General features: G+C 41.7%; 1 protein-coding gene across 6 annotated transcripts in view; it reads right to left on the bottom strand.

The window, feature by feature from the left end:
• KLHDC10 (kelch domain containing 10) overlaps window positions 1-16,894 on the bottom strand; it is a 69,601-nt gene extending 52,707 nt beyond the window's left edge. For 4 of the 6 annotated variants that reach the window (XM_015134914.3, XM_001094774.5, XM_015134915.3 and 1 more), the window contains exon 1: window positions 16,619-16,894. In XM_015134914.3, coding sequence (XP_014990400.1) covers window positions 16,619-16,784 — 166 coding nt within the window. In that variant the 5' untranslated portion in view covers window positions 16,785-16,894. Of the gene's footprint in view, window positions 1-14,965; window positions 14,998-16,618 lie in introns of those variants that run through there. The other 2 variants (XM_077997333.1, XM_077997334.1) reach the window with 2 other exon arrangements.
• Window positions 16,895-17,845: the final 951 nt, after the last annotated feature.

Raw genomic sequence — 17,845 nt, 5'->3', positions numbered from 1 at the left:
CTTTCGAAATACATCTCATATTCAACCACTTCCAACCACCAATATACCACCATACCCCAGTCTAAGCCACCACAATCTTTTTAGCAAAGTACTTCTATAGTCTTCTAAATGACCTCCATGTGTCCTTATTACCACGCCCCACTAGCCATTCTCCAACCAGCAGCGAGAGGGAGCTTTAGAAAATAATAAATCATATCACATCACTCCTCTGCTTAAAATTACCCAATAGTTACGCTTCAATTTTATAATAAAGATCATAAATTCAGTTTTAGGCTTGCTAAGCTTGAGAAATGTGAAGCATATAATTGTAGATAGGGAGAAAACAAGGAAATGGCCCTCAAAAGAGATCTGGGCTGAAATTACAAACTGGCATAACTTATTGGCATACGCATAGATACTGAAAATCACAGATTTGGAAGAGAACACTTCAAGTAAGTTGAAAAGAGAAGGGTGGGAACACAGAACCAAGAATTGAGAACTCTCATACGTAATGTCCTGGTGTAAGGGAAAGAGTTGACAAAGACGACTTAAGGATGAGGCCAGACACATAAATGGAAAATGAGACCTGACGCCCAGGAAGCCAAAAGGGAAAAGGATGTTTAAAAATGAAGGGAGATCAAGACAGATGGATATTTTAAAATGTTCCTTTGACTTGACACACATAAGTCATTTGTGGGTTTGTTTTTTTGTTTTTGAGATGGAGTCTTACTGTCACCCAGGTTGGAGTGCAGTGACGCAATCTCAGCTCACTACAACCTCCGCCTCCTGGGTTCAAGTGATTCTCCTGCCTCAGCCTCCCAAAGTGCTGGGATTAAAAGAGAGAATAGGAAAAAATGCTATGTAGATTAAAGTATACATGGGTGGGTCTAAAAAGATGACTAGGAGAATGGCACTTTAGAAAGAAAAAATGGTATGTACAAAAGCAAGAAACAGTGTAGCACAGGAAATTCCAAGTTTTTAAAAAATCTCTCCTCTCAACCTACCTTGTTCCAAGAATTTAACGCAACTAACTGAAAACAGTTCTGCATAGCTGAAATATAAAATGAAAGACATAAATGGAGAGGGTAAAGAGGTAGAAAGGGACAAATAGAGTGAAGGTAAGGAGGAAGAATCAACAACACAATTCCTTATCAAATTGTGACCAATTCGATAAGGAATGAGTAAAAGGAAGGAATCTCATGTGATTCCCACATTTCTGGCTTGACTCACTAAATTGATGATATAGCCATTAAATCAGTCAGGATAAGAAGCACAGGATGAAGTAACAGGTTTGGCAGGAAAAATGATGAAATTGTTTTTTGAAAATGTTGTATTTGAGGTACTCATCAGTCAGTTGGTAGAAACATCTAGAGGCTGTTGGCAAACAGGCCAGAAAGAGAGATGTGGGTTAGACATAGATGTAAGTTTAATCAGGACATTAATGATATCTTACTAAGAGTAAGAAGGGGAAACAAACAGATATACTCTTGAATACCAATATTAAGGGGCAGATAAAGGAAAACTAACAGGAAGTTCAAGAGATAAAAGAATAACTAAGAGCTCTTTAGGAATAGAAACTTTATTTAATTATGTATTCCCAGGGTCTAGCATAGGAGACAGTTAAAACCAAATTCTAGAGAAGCTGGGTAGGATGAAAACTAAGAGCTATCTACTGGAGTTAGCAATTAGGACATTATTACCTTAGTAAGAGCACTTGAGTAGAACGATGGAGGCAGAAGTGAGACTGCAAAAGACTGAAGAGAAGAAAAAAAGAAATTAAAATAAACAACAGTCTATTCTTTCTGAAAGCCTGGTTGTGACAGAGAGAAGTAAAACAGGCCACCAGCTAGGAAAAAACCTAAAATGTTACTCATATGGTAAACTGAGGAGAGATTCCACCTAATAAAATAACAGAAAACATAAACAAGCCTTGTGAGTAAAACATTTAAATATAGAACAGTTTTAAGAGAATCCCAAATTCCTACAGGTGATAAGTTATCATGCAGTATTAAATGAAACACTTGATAAAGAACTAAAAGGAAAGTAAAATATCAAAATGTTGATATAGCTGTCTTTAAGTGGAATCACGACGGATGATTTTCTCCTTGTCTCAATTTTTCTACATTTTCCAATTTGGGGGTTTTTTTTGAGGCAGGGTCTCACTCTGTTGCCCAGGCTAGAGTGCAGTGGCATGATTGCAGCTCACTACAGCCTCAACCTTCTGGGCTCAGACAATCCTCCTGCCTCAGTGTCCCAAGTAGCTGGGATTAGCTGGGATTACAGGCACGTGCCCCAACAGCTGGCTAATTTTGTTTATTTTTTGTAAAGACAAGGTCTAACTATGTTACCCATGCTGGTCTCAAACTCCTGAACTTAAGCCATTTACCCGCCTTGGCCTTCCAAAGTGCTGGGATTATAGGTGTGAGCCACCACACCCAGCCCATTATCCAAATTTTAATTAATGAGTTTGTATTCCTTTCATATAGTGGTTGTGGTAAGGGGTGGGAGACAACAGATTTTACAAAAACTAATGTCTCTTTTCTTTTAAAGAGATTCTAGCTCTAGAAAGGTAGACAATAGAGAGAAATATAAACAGAGAACAGAAAAGAAATGGAAGGGAAAAATAAAACCAACACAGAAATGAAATCTTCATTGGAAGTAGCACAAAGGACTACACACACTGCTGAAAACGTATTAAGGGACATATTAATAGATGACAGAATTGAGAAAGGCAGGCAAAACATAAATGACCTGTGAGAACCACAAAACACTGTTGACATAAACTCAAGATCTAAATAAATGGAAATACATCTCATGTTCACAGACTAGAAGACTTAACATCATCAAAATGCCAGGTGCGGTGGCTCACGCCTGTAATCCCAGCACTTTGGGAGGCCAAGGCAGGTGGATTGCCTGAGCTCAAGAGTTCGAGACCAGCCTGGGCAACATGGTAAAACCCTGTCTCTACTAAAATACAAAAAATTAGCGGGGCGTGGCAGCGTGCGCCTGTAATCCCAGCTACTGGGGAGGCTGAGACAGAAGAATCACTTGAACCCAGGAGGCGGAGGTTGCAGTGAGCCAAGATCGTGCCACTGCACTCCAGCCTGGGTGACAGAGTGAGATTCCATCTCAAAAAACATAAATAAATAAACAATATCAAAATGACAACACTGCCCAAATTGATTTACAGACTTAATGCAACCCCTATCAGAACCCCAGCTGATAAAATGACAATCCCTTGTACAAAGTGAATCCCTTGTACAAAATGACTCTCAAATTTATATGGCATTGCAAGGGACCCAGAATAGCCAAAATAACCCTAAAAGGGAGGAATAAATTAGGGGGACTCAAACTGTCCTGTCAAAACTTATATGGTGGCTCACACGTGTAATCCCAGCATTTTGGGAGACCAAGGCGGGCCGATCACCTGAGGTCAGGAGTTTGAGACCAGCCTCACCAACATGGAGAAACCCCATCTCTACTAAAAATACAAAATTAGCTGGGCGTCGTGGTGCATGCCTGTAATCCCAGCTACCTGGGAGGCTGAGGCAGGAGAACTGCTTGAACCCAGGAGGTGGAGGTTGCAGTGAGCCAAGATTGCGCCGCTGCACTGCAGCATGGGCAACAAGAGCGAAACTCCAACTCAAAAAAAAAAAAAACCCACAAATCTTACTGCAAAACAACAATAATTGAAGCAGTATGGTGTTGGTACATGAACAGACATATAGATCAATGGAATGGAACTCAGAGTCCAGAAATAAACCCATACATTTATGGTCAACTGATTTTCGACAAGAGTGCCAAAACCTGTTCAGTGGGGGAAGAACAGTCTTTCAACAGATAGTGCTGGGACAATTGGATAGGCAGTTGAGATAATCCTTATCTCATACTGAATACAAAAGTTAACTCAAAATGGATCAAAGACATAAATATAAGAGCAAAACTATGAAGCTCTTAGAGAAAAACAGGAACAAGTCTTCATGATCTTGGATTTGGCAAAAGATTCTAAGATATGACACTGAAACGGAACCAACAAAATAAATTAGACTTCATCAAGATTGAAAACTTTTGTGCTTTAAAGAGCACAATCAAGAAAATGAAACGACAATCACAGAATGGGAGAAAATATATGCAAATCACACACAGGACAATGGATTTGTATCTAGAATATATAAAGACCTCCTATAACAACAATAAAAAGACAACCCAATTAAAAATGGGGCAAAGGATCTGAATAAATATTTCTCCAAAGAGGAAATGGCCAACACATACAAATAACCAACAATCACATGAAACGATGCTCAATATCATTACTCATCAGGGAAATACAAACCAAAAACCACAATGAGATGCCACCTTACACTCACTAGGACTGTTAGAATAAAAAAGAATAAAAATCTCATAGGCCAGGTGCAGTGGCTCACGCCCGTAATCCCAGCACTTTGGGAGGCTGAGGTGGGCAGATCACCTGAGGTCAGGAGTTCAAGAGCAGCCTGACCAACATGGTGAAACCCCATCTCTACTAAAAATACAAAAATTAGCCAGGTATAGTGGTAGACACCTGCAATCCCAGCTACACGGGAGGCTGAGCCAGGAGAATCGCTTGAACCTGGGAGACGGAGGTTGCAGTGAGCCAAGATCACACTGCACTCCAGCCTGGGTGACAGAACAAGACTCCATCTCAAAAAAAAAAAAAAAAAAAATTAGCCGGGTGTGATGGTGCACACCTGTAATACCAGCTACTCAGGAGGCTGAGGCAGGAAAATCGCTTAAACCCGGGAGGTGGAGGTTGCAGTGAGCCAAGATCCCACCATTGCTCTCCAGCCTGGGTGACAGAGCGAGGCTCTATCTCAAAAAGAAAAAAAAAAGAGAATAAAAATTTCATATACAGCAAATGTTGGCAAGGATGTGGAGAAATCAGAACCCTCATACAGTGCAGGTGGGAAAGTAAAATTCCAGCCACTTTGGAAAACAGTCTGGCAGTTCTTCAACTGATTGAACGTAGAACACAGAATTACCATATGACTCAACAATTCTACTTGTACATACAGACTTAAGAGAAACAAAAATATATGTCCATAGAAATTTATATGTCAACATTTACAGCAGCATTATTCATAATAGCCAAAAAGGAAAAACAACCTAAATATCCATCAACAGATGAATGGATAAACAAAATGGGTCTACCCATACAATGGAATATTATTCCATCATAAAATGCAATGATGTACTGATACCTTCTACAACATGCATGAACCCTGAAAACATTACGCAAAGTAAAAGACGCCAGACACAAAAGGCCACATACTATTACTATATGATTCCGTTCATATGAGAAAGTTTGTAACAGGGAAATCTACAGAGACAAAAAATAGATGAATAATTGCTTAGGGCTAGGGTGAGGGAATGGGGGAGGGGAACAGGAGGATAAGGGGATGATGAATAAAGGATAAAGAGCTTACTCTTGAGGTGATGAATTGTTCTAGAATTGACTGCAATGATGGCTGTGCATATCTGTGAATATACTAGAAACCATTGACTTTCACACTTCAAATGTATGAATTGTATGACATGTGAATTATATCTCCATAAAGCTGTTAAAATACATAGAAATGGAATGTTTTTTAAAAAACTTAAGGGCCAGGCATGGTAGCGCACATCTCTAATCCCAGTATTTTGGGAGGCCGAGGTAGAAGGATGGCTTGAGGCCAGGAGTTCAAGACCAGCCTGGGTAACACAGCAAGACCCCCATCTCTACAAAAAATTTAAAAATTAGCTGGGCATGGTGGGCACATACCTGTCATCCCAGCTACTTGGGAGGCTGAGGTGGGAGGATCGCTTCAGCCTGGGAGGTTGAGGCTGCAGTGAGTCATGATTGTACCACTGCACTCAAGCCTGAGTGAGAGAATGAGATCCTGTCTCTAAACAAAACAAAACAACACTTGAAAAGGATAAACTACTCTGTGTTTAAAAAAATTCAAAATGGAATGTCAAAATATTCAGAAAATAATTACAAAGAGAAGCTTACAATCAACAGTACACAAATAAAGCAGGGCTCAGAAGAAATCGCATTTAAACATATGGGAAGAATGAAAGAAATATTAAGCATCCAACATAAGAAGATAGAAATACAAACCACAAAATACAGTGTGGAAAGCTAAAGGGAGGATTTAAAACTAAAAGAAAAAAAATTAATAAAAAAAAGAAAATAGTGAAACTAAGTTTTAAAAATCCAAGAGCAGGTTATGAACAAGGGCAAAGCCTCACATAATACAAAATAAGAAATTATAATGAGTAGTCGCAAACCCAGGAAATAACTGTTTAATCATAAAAGAATACCTTGGTCAATTCACACAAATAATTTTGAAAATCTAGATGAACTGGGTGATTTTCTAGGTTAACATAAATTATCAAAGCTACCCCCAAAAGATATAAATTGTAAGAAGCCAACTATCAGAGAAGAATGATATAATTGGTCTGCACATGGTAGCTCACACCTATAATCCCAGCACTTTGGGAGGCCGAGGCAGGAGGATTGCTTGAGAATTTGGGAGGCCGAGGCAGGAGGATTGCTTGAGCTCGGGAATTCAAGACCAGCTGGGGCAACGAGACCCCACTGCTACAAAAAAAAATTTTTTTTTAATTAGCCAGGTGTGGTGGTGTACACCTGTAGTCCCAGCTACTCAGATGGCTGAGGAAGGAGGATCCCTTGAGCCCAGGAGTTTGAGGCTGCAGTGACCCATGATGGTGCCACTACATTCCAGCCTAGGCAACAGTGTGAGACCCTGTCTCAAAAAAACTAAGAAGTATGATATAATTGGACAATATAATTGTCTAAGAGCTACTTCTACCCCCTAAAAAAGAGGAGGTCCAAATGACTTCATGGGGAATTCAACAAAACCTTTAACTTCAATGCCATTTAACCATAGAGGGGAAAAAATGCATAGAAAAAGAAAGGAAGGGCTAGGCACAGTGGCTCACACCTGTAATCCCAGTACTTTGGGAGGCTGAGGTGAGAGGATGACTCCAGGCCAGCAGTTTGCAACCAGCCTAGGCAACATAGCAAGGCCTTATCTCTACAAAAAAAATTTAAAAATAAGCTGGGTGTGCTGGTGCACACCTGTAGTCCTAGCTACTTGGGAGCCTAAAGCAAGAGGTTGGCTTGTGCCCAGGAGTTCAAGGCTGCAGTGAGCTATGATTGCACCACTGCACTCCAGCCTGGGCGACAGAAGGAAGGAGGGAGGGTGGAAGGGAGGGAGGGAGAAAGGAAGGAAGGGAGGGAAGGAGGAAGGGAGAAAGGGAGGTAGGGAGCAAGGGAGGAAGGAAGGGAGGGAGGCAGGAAAGGAGGGAGGATGGGTGGGAAGGGAGGGAGAGGGGAAAGGGGAGGGTAGGGGAGAGGGAGGGAGGGAAAGAAGAAGGAAGGAAGGAAGGAAGGAAGGAAGGAAGGAAGGAAGGAAGGAAGGAAGGAAGGAAGGAAGGAAGGAAGGCAGGCAGGCAGGCAGGCAGGCAAGCTTTGAAATAGTTTTATAAAAGTGGAAACAAAATAACACAATTAAAAAAACAGAAAGGAAAATGAAAACGCCTATGAGGAGTGATACAAAATTTCTAAGTAAAGTTTAGCAAACAGAACCCAGCAGTACGTTTAAAATACTAATACACCATGGCAAAGTAAGTTAATTCAGGAATACAAGAATGGTTCAGTAACAATAAATCCATTAGTACAATCTACCACAATAATAGATCAAAGGAGAAAAATTACATTATAATTCCCATAGATGCTGAAAAGGCATTAGCAACATTACTTCCATTTATTAAAAAAATACTTAGGCCTGGCATGGTGACTCACACCTGTAATCCCAGCACTTTGGGAGGCTGAGGTGGGCGAATCACTTGAGGACAGGAGTTCAAGGCCAGCCTGGCCAACATGGTGAAACCCTGTCTCTATTAAAAATACAAAAGTTAGCCGGACGTTGTGGCGGGTGCCTATAGTCCCAGCTACCCAGGAGGCTGAGCCAGGAGAATCACTTGAACCCAGGAGGCAAATGTTGCAGTGAGCTGAGATCAAGCCACTGCACTCCAGCCTGGGCAACAGAGTGAGACTCTGGCTCAAAAAAAAAAAACAAAAAACAAACAAAAAAAAACTTAAAAAAAAAATGGGCCAAGACAGACGGGTCACGAGGTCAGGAGATTGAGATCATCCTGGGCTAACACGGTGAAATCCCGTGTCTACTAAAAATACCAAAAAAAAAAAAAAAAAAGTTAGCCAGGCGTAGTGGCGGGCACCTGTAGTCCCAGCTACTCGGGAGGCTGAGGCAGAAGAATGGCGTGAACCCGGGAGGCGGAGCTTGCAGTGAGCCAAGATCGCACCACCGCACTCCAGCCTGGGAGACTGAGCAAGACTTCATCTCAAAAAAAAAAAAAAAAAGTAACAGCTGAATACTTTAACATGATAAAATATGTACGCTTCAATCTAAAGCCAGATCTAATCTTAATAGGAAAGCATTAAAAATATCCAATTGAAGTAAGGAATAGGACAAAGCTCCACTACTATCTTATCGTTTAGTATTTTTGGAAAGTACTAGCCAAATCAATTGAACAAAAAAAAGAAATAGGTATAAAAAGTGAAAGCAGGGGCCAGGCGCAGTGGCTCCTAGCACTTTGGGAGGCCGAGGAGGGCGGACCACGAGGTCAGGAGATCAAGACCATCCTGGCTAACACGGTCTCTACTAAAAACACAAAAAATTAGCTGCACATGGCAGCACACGCCTGTAGTCTCAGCTACTCAGGAGGCTGAGGCAGGAGAATGACGTGAACCCGGGAGGCAGAGGTTGCAGTTAGCTGAGACCACAGTATTACACTCCAGCCTGGGCAGCAAAGCAAGACTCTGTCTCAACAACAACAACTAAAAAAAGTGAAAAGGAGGGCAGGGCGCGGAGGCTTATACTTGTAATCCCAGCACTTTGGGAGGCCAAGACAGAATGATCACTTGAGCCCAGGAGTTTGAGATCAGCCTGGGCAACACAGCAAGACTCCATCTCTGTTCTATTTTATTTTAATTTTATTTATTTATTTATTTTTGGAGATGGGAGTCTTGCTCTGTCACCCAGGCTGAAGTGCAGTAGCGCAATCTTCGCTCACTGCAACCTCCGCCTCCAGGGTTCGAGCGATTCTCCTGCCTCAGCCTCCTGAGCAGCTGGGACTACAGGCATGAACTACCAAGCCCAGCTAGTTTTTGTGTGTGTGTTTTCAGTAGAGACGGGGTTTCACCATATTGGCTAGGCTGATCTCAAACTCCTGACCTCAAGTGATCCGCCTGTCTCAGCCTCTCAAAGTACTGGGATTACAGGCATGAGCCAACACACTCAGCCTATTTTAAAAAAAGAAAAATAAATGAAAAGGAGAAGATAAAATTATCATTATTCAGCAATTACATAATTATTTAGCTATACCTGTTACTCTATAGAAAAACAACTGGGAAACTATTATAGATAATATTAGAATTCTTAAGGTGGCTAGGTATAAAATTAATACTCAAAATTTAATACATAATTCAAATAATAATAATAATTCAAACAACCACATAAAAGTTATAAAAGAAAGTAGAAACCCCAGCAGGGCGTGGTGGCTCACGCCTGTAATCCCAGCACTTTAGGAGGCTGAGGTGGGCGGATCACAAGGTCAGGAGATCAAGACCATCCTGGCTAACGTGGTGAAACCCCATCTCTACTAAAAATACAAAAAATTAGCCAGGTGTGGTGGCAGGCGCCTGTAGTCCCAGCTACTCGGGAAACTGAGGGAGGAGAATGGCGTGAACCCAGGAGGTGGAGCTTGCAGTGAGCCGACATCGCACCACCGCACTCCAGCCTGGGTGACAGAGCGAGACTCCGTCTCAAAAAAAAAAAAAAGAAAGAAAGTAGAAACCCCATTTACAATAGCAACAAACAAGATAAACACCAAGGAATAAACAAAATAAGAAATGTGAGAGGTCTATATGAAGAAAACTTTTTAATGTTGATAGATGCAAAACAAGACTTGAACGACAATAAATACATGTACTGTTCTTTTTTTTTTTTTTGAGACAGAGTCTTGTTCTGTCACCCAGGCTGGAGTGCAGTGGCACAATCTTGGCTCACTGCAACCTCGGCCTCCCAGGTTCAAGCAATTCTCCTGCCTCAGCCTCCCCAGTAGCTGGGATTACAGGCACCTGCCACCAAGAACAGCTAAGTTTTATATTTTTAGCAGAGATGGGGTTTCTCCATGTTGCCAGACTGGTCTCGAACTCCAGGCCTCAAATGATCCACCTGCCTCAGCATCCCAAAGTGTTGGGATTAAAGGCGTGAGCCACCGTGCCTGGTCACATATACTGTTCTTGAACATAAAGAAATGAATATAGACCCTGTTCTTGAACCTCAAAACGATGTCAATTATCTCTAAATTAATCTATAAACATAATACAATACCAATAAAAATACGAACAGGACAGAGGAGCAGGACTTGGTTAGCTAATTCTAAGTCATATAGAAAAATAAACAAAGAAAACTTCCCAGGAAAACTCTGGGAAGTAGAATGAGGAAGATGATAACCAAGGAATGGGGTAATTAGGTATAAAAATGTAATCTGATCAATGAAACAGAATAAAAGTCCAGTAATAACCTCAAATTATATGTAGGAACTAAGTACACCTATAGACAACATTTCAATCAGTAGGGCAAAGTTGAACTAAATGAAGGAAACTGCCATAACTGGGAAGCCATCCGGAAGAAAAGTAAAGTTGGATTCCTACCTCGACACTTTATTCAACTTACATTTTGTGTGGGTAAGTGTATTTAACTTAAAAATAAAATTACAAAAGTACCTGGAGAAAACACAAGAATATTTAATTCTAATTAGAAATAATAATAAAATAGGAAAGGCCTTTCTTATGACACAAAACCTAGACTCTGAAAAGACTGATAAATTTAACAACAAAACATTTAATTTCTGATGAAAAAATAGACCATAAACAAAGTCAAAAGGCAAATGAAAACTGTGAAAAATATCTGCAACATGTATCAAAGGCTAAGAACTGATTTCATTAAAATACAGAGTTTCTATAAACCAGGGGTCAGCAACCCGCAGACCATGGACCCCTGGTACCGGTCCATGGCATGTTAGGAACCTGGCCACACAGCAGGAGGTGAGTGGTGGACGAATAAGCATTCCTGCCAGAGCCCGGCCTCCTGTCAGGTAAGGCATTAGATTCTCATAGGAGTGCTACCTCTGCAGTGAACTGTGCATGCAAGGGATCTAGGCTGTGCGCTTCTTATGAGTCTCTAGTGCCTGATGACCTGAGGTGGAACAGTTTCATCCCAAAACCATTCCCCTCACTGCTCCACCCCGCCATCCCTGTCCATGGAAAAACTGTTTTCCACAAAACCGGTCCCTGGTGCCAAAAAGGTTAGGGACCCCCTTTATAAACAATATGAACCATCCCAATAGAAAAATGAACAAAAAATATAAACGGGTCTATAAATAAAGGAAACAAATAAATGGCTCTTATATCTACCTACTGAAAAGACGCTTAAGAAAAATATTCCTATTAAACTGACAATTTAAAAAACGTTTGATAACCCACTCCGTTACCAAGAGAACAAGGAAGACAGCACTCGAACACCAACAGGAAAACACAAACTTGAAATCTGACAGTATCTATCAAAGTTTAAGCAGTAAACATATATCCTTTGACCCAGAAACTGTACTTCTACAAATGTATTCTAAAGAGAGACTCTCTCATGTGCAAAAATTATATATGTATAGGGATATTCGTTGTATCACTATTTGTATTAGCAAGACTGTAAACATCTTAAATACCCAACCAAACAAAGGAATACTACCATCTCCACAAAGTCCTTCCCGTCCCCTCATGCCTGGAAAAAATACACAAGAAATGTATCATTGGTTGCTTCTAGGGAAGGAAGTCAATTAGCTGGGGTCAAAGGAAGAAGAAAAACTTGTCTTTTACCATATACCTTTTTGTACCATTTGGATTTTATACACATTACTTACTTAAGATGCTTAAGTTAAGACTACAGTATTATTTTTACCCAGCTTTACCAACTGTCACATTTTTCCTTCTTTTTCTTTGTCAGTTTTCCAGTTCCCACGTTAGCAACGTTTAACTGTTTTCCCAGTTAATCACAGTATTTAATCAAACTCACACAGTTAAATCACGACAGCTAACTGAATTCCATTGTCCCATGATCCCCTTGCTCCTGAGCTCTCTCTGCATACTTATTCTACAAAAAGCACAATTCCCTGCTCGTTACTGGGTGTACAGAAATTATGAGTTAGTAAAAATCCAGGAGTAAAAAGCCATTAATTTCTTGGCCTATGAGGCAAACACATAATCACTACTGAACTTTAGAAAACAGCAGAAAGGCAAGTGCTCAAAAAAAAGGTTTCACAAACTATCGTTTGTGCTGTCGCAATGGATGCAGACTCTAATCCACTACTTTACATTAAAGAACCTGATTTTGGCCCGGCACGGTGGCTCACGCCTGTAATCCCAACACTTTGGGAGGCCAAGGTGGGTGGATCACAAGATCAGGAGTTCGAGACCAGCCTGGCCAACATGATGAAACCCTGTCTCTACTAAAAATACAAAAATTAGCACAGTGGCACACACCTGTAATCCCAACTACTCAGGAGGCTGAGGCAGGAGAATTGCTTGAACCCGGGAAGCAGAGGTTGCAGTGAGCCGACACTGTGCCACTGCACTCCAGCCTGGGTGACAGAGCAAGACTCCGTCTCAGAACAAAAAAAAAGAGAGACTGATTTTAACCACCTATTCAGAGTCAATGTGGCTAGAGAGGATTGAACCACACTAATCAAACTCCCTAGACATTAATGTGTTATATATAATGCCAATGTATTAATTTAGAATTTTAAAAATATATGTATATATGTATGGTATATATGTACGTATATGTGTATATAAGTACACACACATACATCTCAAGAGTATCAAATCATGCATATCAAGGAATCACATACAAATGGTAAAGTATGCCCAAGGAGAGCCACATGATGCTATGAGTGTTATAGAGAGAAGAGACCAAGACAGAAAGGTCAGGGAAGGCTTCTGTGTAAAAAACATTTTGATCAAACTGAGATCTAATGGAAGAGAAGTTAAAATAAGAGAATGGAATGAGGAGTAAGAAGGTTCTTGGATGATGGAAAAGCTTGTGCAATGGATCTGGGGCAGGAGGAAGCACGATACATCTAAGCGGGCAGAAAAAGATCAACGACCAAGAGAACACAACACAGGATTAACTGTAGAGTTAGAGAGGAGTCAGACGACACAGTGCCTTTGAGGCCATGTTAAAGATTTTTGCCTTATCCTAAGAGCAATAAAAAGGTTGTGAGCAGGGATGAGAATGTATTTGGGCTTGCAAAAAGACTGGTGTGCTATATGAATTGGAGGGCAGGAGTAGAAGCAGGAATACTGCTTAAAAAGCTCCTACAGGAGACCTAAGTGAGGGATGGCGGCACCGTGGATTGGAGTTACGGCAGGAGTAAAAAAAACAGGACTTGGTAAATGATTACACCTGAAGTGCAAGGAAGAAGACAATATTGACGAGGATGCCCAAGTTTCAAGTTTGCACAACTGGATGCATAAAGGAGCTATCACTGAAAGAGGGTGAGAAGACTCCAGGAAGACCAGGTTGTTTTGTTTGGTTTCATTGGGGGCTGGATGGAGGGTTGAGACGTAAAAAGTAAGAAAAGGTTCTAAGGGTCAGTAACTGGAAGTCTTGGTAGACAAGGATGAAAAATGGAACACGGGGCTGGCTGGGCGCCGTGACTCACGCCTGTAATCCCAGCACTTTGGGAGGCTGAAGCGGGAGGATCACTTGAGGCCAGGAGTTCGAGCCCAGCCTGGCCAACACGGCAAAACCCCATCTCTACCAAAAATACAAAAAATTAGCCGGATGCGGTGGCCCACACCTCTAATCTACTTGGGAGACTGAGACAGAAGAATTGCTAGATTTTGGGAGGCAAAGGTTGCAGTAAGCCAAGACCGTGCCACTGCACTCCAGCCTGGGCCACAGAGTGAGACTGTCTCAAAAAAAAAAAAAAAAAAAAAAAAAGGCCAATTGGGATTTAGAGGTCAAAAGAGAGAGAGAGTGAGCTATAGCAGAGTTGGTTTTTTTTGTTTGTTTTTTTGTTTTTAATTTTTAACTTGAGATGTGGTTTTGCTTTGTTGCCCAGGCTGGCCTTGAACTCCTAGGCTCAAGCGATCCTCCTACTTTGGCTTGTCAAAGTGCTGGGGTTACAGACATAAGCCATCATGACCAGTTGCTACAGTACACTTTAAAAAAAAATTTTTTTTTGGCTGGGCAAGGTGGCTCACGCCTGTAATCCCAGCACTTTGGAAGGCTGAGACAGGCAGATCACCTGAGTTCAAGAGTTCAAGACCAGCCTGGCCAACATGATAAAACCCTGTCTCTACTAAAAACACAAAAACTAACCAGGCGTGGTGGTAGGTGCCTGTAATTTCAGCTACTCAGGAGGCTGAGGCAGGAGAATTGCTTGAACCCAGGAAGCGGAGGTTGCAGTGAGCTGAGATGGCGACACTGCACTCCAGGCTGGAGGACAGAGCGAGACTCCATCTCAATAAATAAATTAATTAATTTTTTTAAAAAAAGGTTTTATCTCCAAGGCCCGTCAACCAAGCCTAGACATCCTACTCCTCCCCATCACCTAAAATCTTTCAAAATCTATCAAAATACAAGAAAAGGGAGAGGCTTAAAATGCAATACCTAGGAGAATAAAGAATTAGTATGAAAGAATTTCAAACTATATAATACACTGAGATATCAGATGTGTCCCAGTTTTGAGAATGAGTAAAGGAGCAATGAAGTGTCAATCAAGAGAAAAGGGAAGCAGAAAAAAGATACTGATGACCCCACTTTACAAATTTTCACAGTTTAGACACGTTTATCTTTACCTCCGGATAAATGGCTGTTCTTGGTCTTGTGTGCTAAGGGAATGCAGAAATAGCTCCACACTGAAGCCCCTTAGCAGAAATCATGGCTTCCACTGCCATCACGTGGTTGCAGTGAGGAAGTGCACCAACCAGGTTCTAGGAACCTAGGAATGCCTACATGAAGCCCATGGTACAATTAATCCGTGATCAAAGACCTAAAGATTACAGTAGAAGAGGGCAAACTGGTGACAGTGCTTGCTAAGAGTTCCATCTTCTAAGCTGTCAATACACAAAAATCTAAGTTTGTATTGTTAATTGGGAGTAAGAATAAAGATTGCTCCTTTTTTCTTTTTCATGTTAAGGATCATATATTTGGAAATTCTAGGGCGCCCAGTCTGATATTAACATCTCAAACCCAACTTCTGGTATATTATATGATTACTTACAAATGCCTCGATTTAATTTTAATGGCGCATATAAATGGTGTAATGTACATTTCTAGCACACATCAATAACCTCATCACAAACATAAGCAATTGTCTCATTAAATGTGCTAAATTAATTTCCTTTGTCATCTTCAATTTAATCAAATAATAATTTTTGACTACTTAGAAGTATAAGGCACAGTCATAAGTACAATTCAAAAAAATCAATTCATCATGTTCTCAAAACTCATCAGCTAAACAAATATATCACTAATATAATCAATATTATTCACAAAAAAACACGATGAATAATTAACACATCATTCCTGATAGTTCTTTTCATAGTAAAAATAGGCTTGCCCAGTGGGATATTTGACATTCTGTGCATTATTTAATTCCCTACCTTCCTTCTACTAGATTGAATATTCGATTACAAACGTACCTCTTTAAAATTGTCTACACATACATAGCCACTTGATTTTATTTTGTTTTCAAAAGCATCTGAACTCAAGACTACAGCACTGTAGACCAAAATGTGAAATAATGGTATGGGGTACATTTTTCCAATTCTTAGTTGTTTTTATATCGTAAACACAGCATAATTTTGTCACTAGGTATATTTTTGATCTTCACTTTCTCCCCTAAAACCTAGACCCCATTATCCATTCTGTCTCTGGACATTCCAAAATATTAATAATCCAACTAGTTTTCCCTAATTCTGTAGGTTCTCTTTCCCATACACTCCCAGCCAACACTCCCCCACCCCTTTCTTCTGTTTCAGAATGCCTCTTACACACACACCCCGGGTAGTTTTTACAAAATCACTCCTTGGAATGCGCTTCCCTCTTCTCTCCTTAACTTGGCACCCTTTTTGAAATAATTTCCCACAGCTAGGCGCCAATGTCTTTCATTTACAAGATCAAACTGCGGAAGGGGAAGAGATTGGGAACCGAGTAACAGAAACATTTGGAAATGTCAATGAGACAGTGGCCTCTCCTTTGAAAAGAAAACACAACTCTCAGTACAGAGCTTTCAACAGAGCAAAGATACTTTTCTTCGCTGTGCTCCTGTTCCCTCCCTGACCTCAAAGACACCTTCCCTTTTCTCTGATCCCCAGTCTCTCTGCTATGCGTGGGGCCTGCCTTTCCTCCTCCCAAGGAAAAGAAAGCCAGGGAGAAAAAGAAAAGGTAGCAGTCACCTTCCCGCCCGCCGCGCCCGCAAGCGGTCAGGACCCTGTCCCACGACTCACCTGGCAGGTGCGGCCGCCCGGAGAGTTGCACGAAGCGGTTGAGCTGGCCAGTCCCCCGACCCCCGCTGCCCCCACTGCCCCCGCCGGCCCCGCTACCTCCGCCACCAGCGCCGGCGGCGCCTCCTCCCCTCCGGCGGTTCCTGTCCCAGCCCTGGGCGGCCGACATGACCCGCTAACGATTGCCGCAGCCCGGTCCCGTCAGCGCCTGACCCGGCGGCACCAGCGGAACCTCCTTCCTGGGCTCCTTCAGAGACCCAGGAGACAGGGGAAGGGGGCAGCGCCCGGTCCCACCAGAGACCAATGACTTACCGCCTTGGTGAAAGGCAGCCAATGGTCAGTCGTTTTCTTGGTAGGTGGAGGGAGGCGGAGAGAAACGTGGTAACCATAGCTATGGCTAAAAAAAAAAAAAAGTGGGGAGAGAGAAAGGCAGAAGCAGCCACTCCTCGCTCTCATCGTCCGCGCTGGGCTGGCCGGCGTCACCCCGACTCCTGCGGGACCAGGCGGGCCAATCGAAGGCCGAGTGTCAGAGGCCGCGCCTGCGGAAACACGGCGACGGCCAGTGCCTCAGGTTTGGTTAGGGTTCAGGAACTCTTTCCTGTAAACATTGCAATCAGACACTGGATATAAGCATAATACACATATTTGGGGGCAATACGGTATTCTGCCAGCTTTTCAGACTGAGATCCCATTCCCTGACAGTTGACACAAAGGGCTTGCTTGGGGTCGGGGTGGGTGAGGGGACCCGGGGCGGAGTCAAAGTTAAAATGTAAGAACCAGATATTCCTGGGTTTCATTTGTCTTTCAGTCGGATTAACTGCACTCGTCCCTGTATAAGCCACGTCCCAATCAAACAGTTTTAAACCTGGTTAACAAATACGGGAAAATGCTCACTCTCACCAGTAATCTTAGAAATACAAAATAAAACCCCAATGAGAAACCATTTTTGGCTTATTACCTCAGTAAAGATTTTTCAAATAACACCCGGCAGTGTGTGGAATGCCAAGAAAAAGGTATTCTCATAGATGGCTGATGGCTCTGTAAATATTTTTGTTCACTCAAACTCCTTTTGGCTAGTAGAAAATTTTAATCAGCTTGGAAGATATATAATCAAAAGGAAATGTAAAATTAAATAAAAGGCAGTAACGGGTATGGAAGATCAAGATCAAAGAAAACTTTCGATGTGCCGATCAGGAGTCCTATTGTTCCAAAATTAAACAGAAATTTTGG

The sequence above is a fragment of the Macaca mulatta genome, chromosome 3 (genome assembly GCF_049350105.2).
Source record: "Macaca mulatta isolate MMU2019108-1 chromosome 3, T2T-MMU8v2.0, whole genome shotgun sequence".
NCBI classification, from domain to species: Eukaryota; Metazoa; Chordata; class Mammalia; order Primates; family Cercopithecidae; genus Macaca; species Macaca mulatta.
Note: the sequence above shows the minus strand (reverse complement) of the source record. Positions and strands in the feature narration are given on the sequence as shown.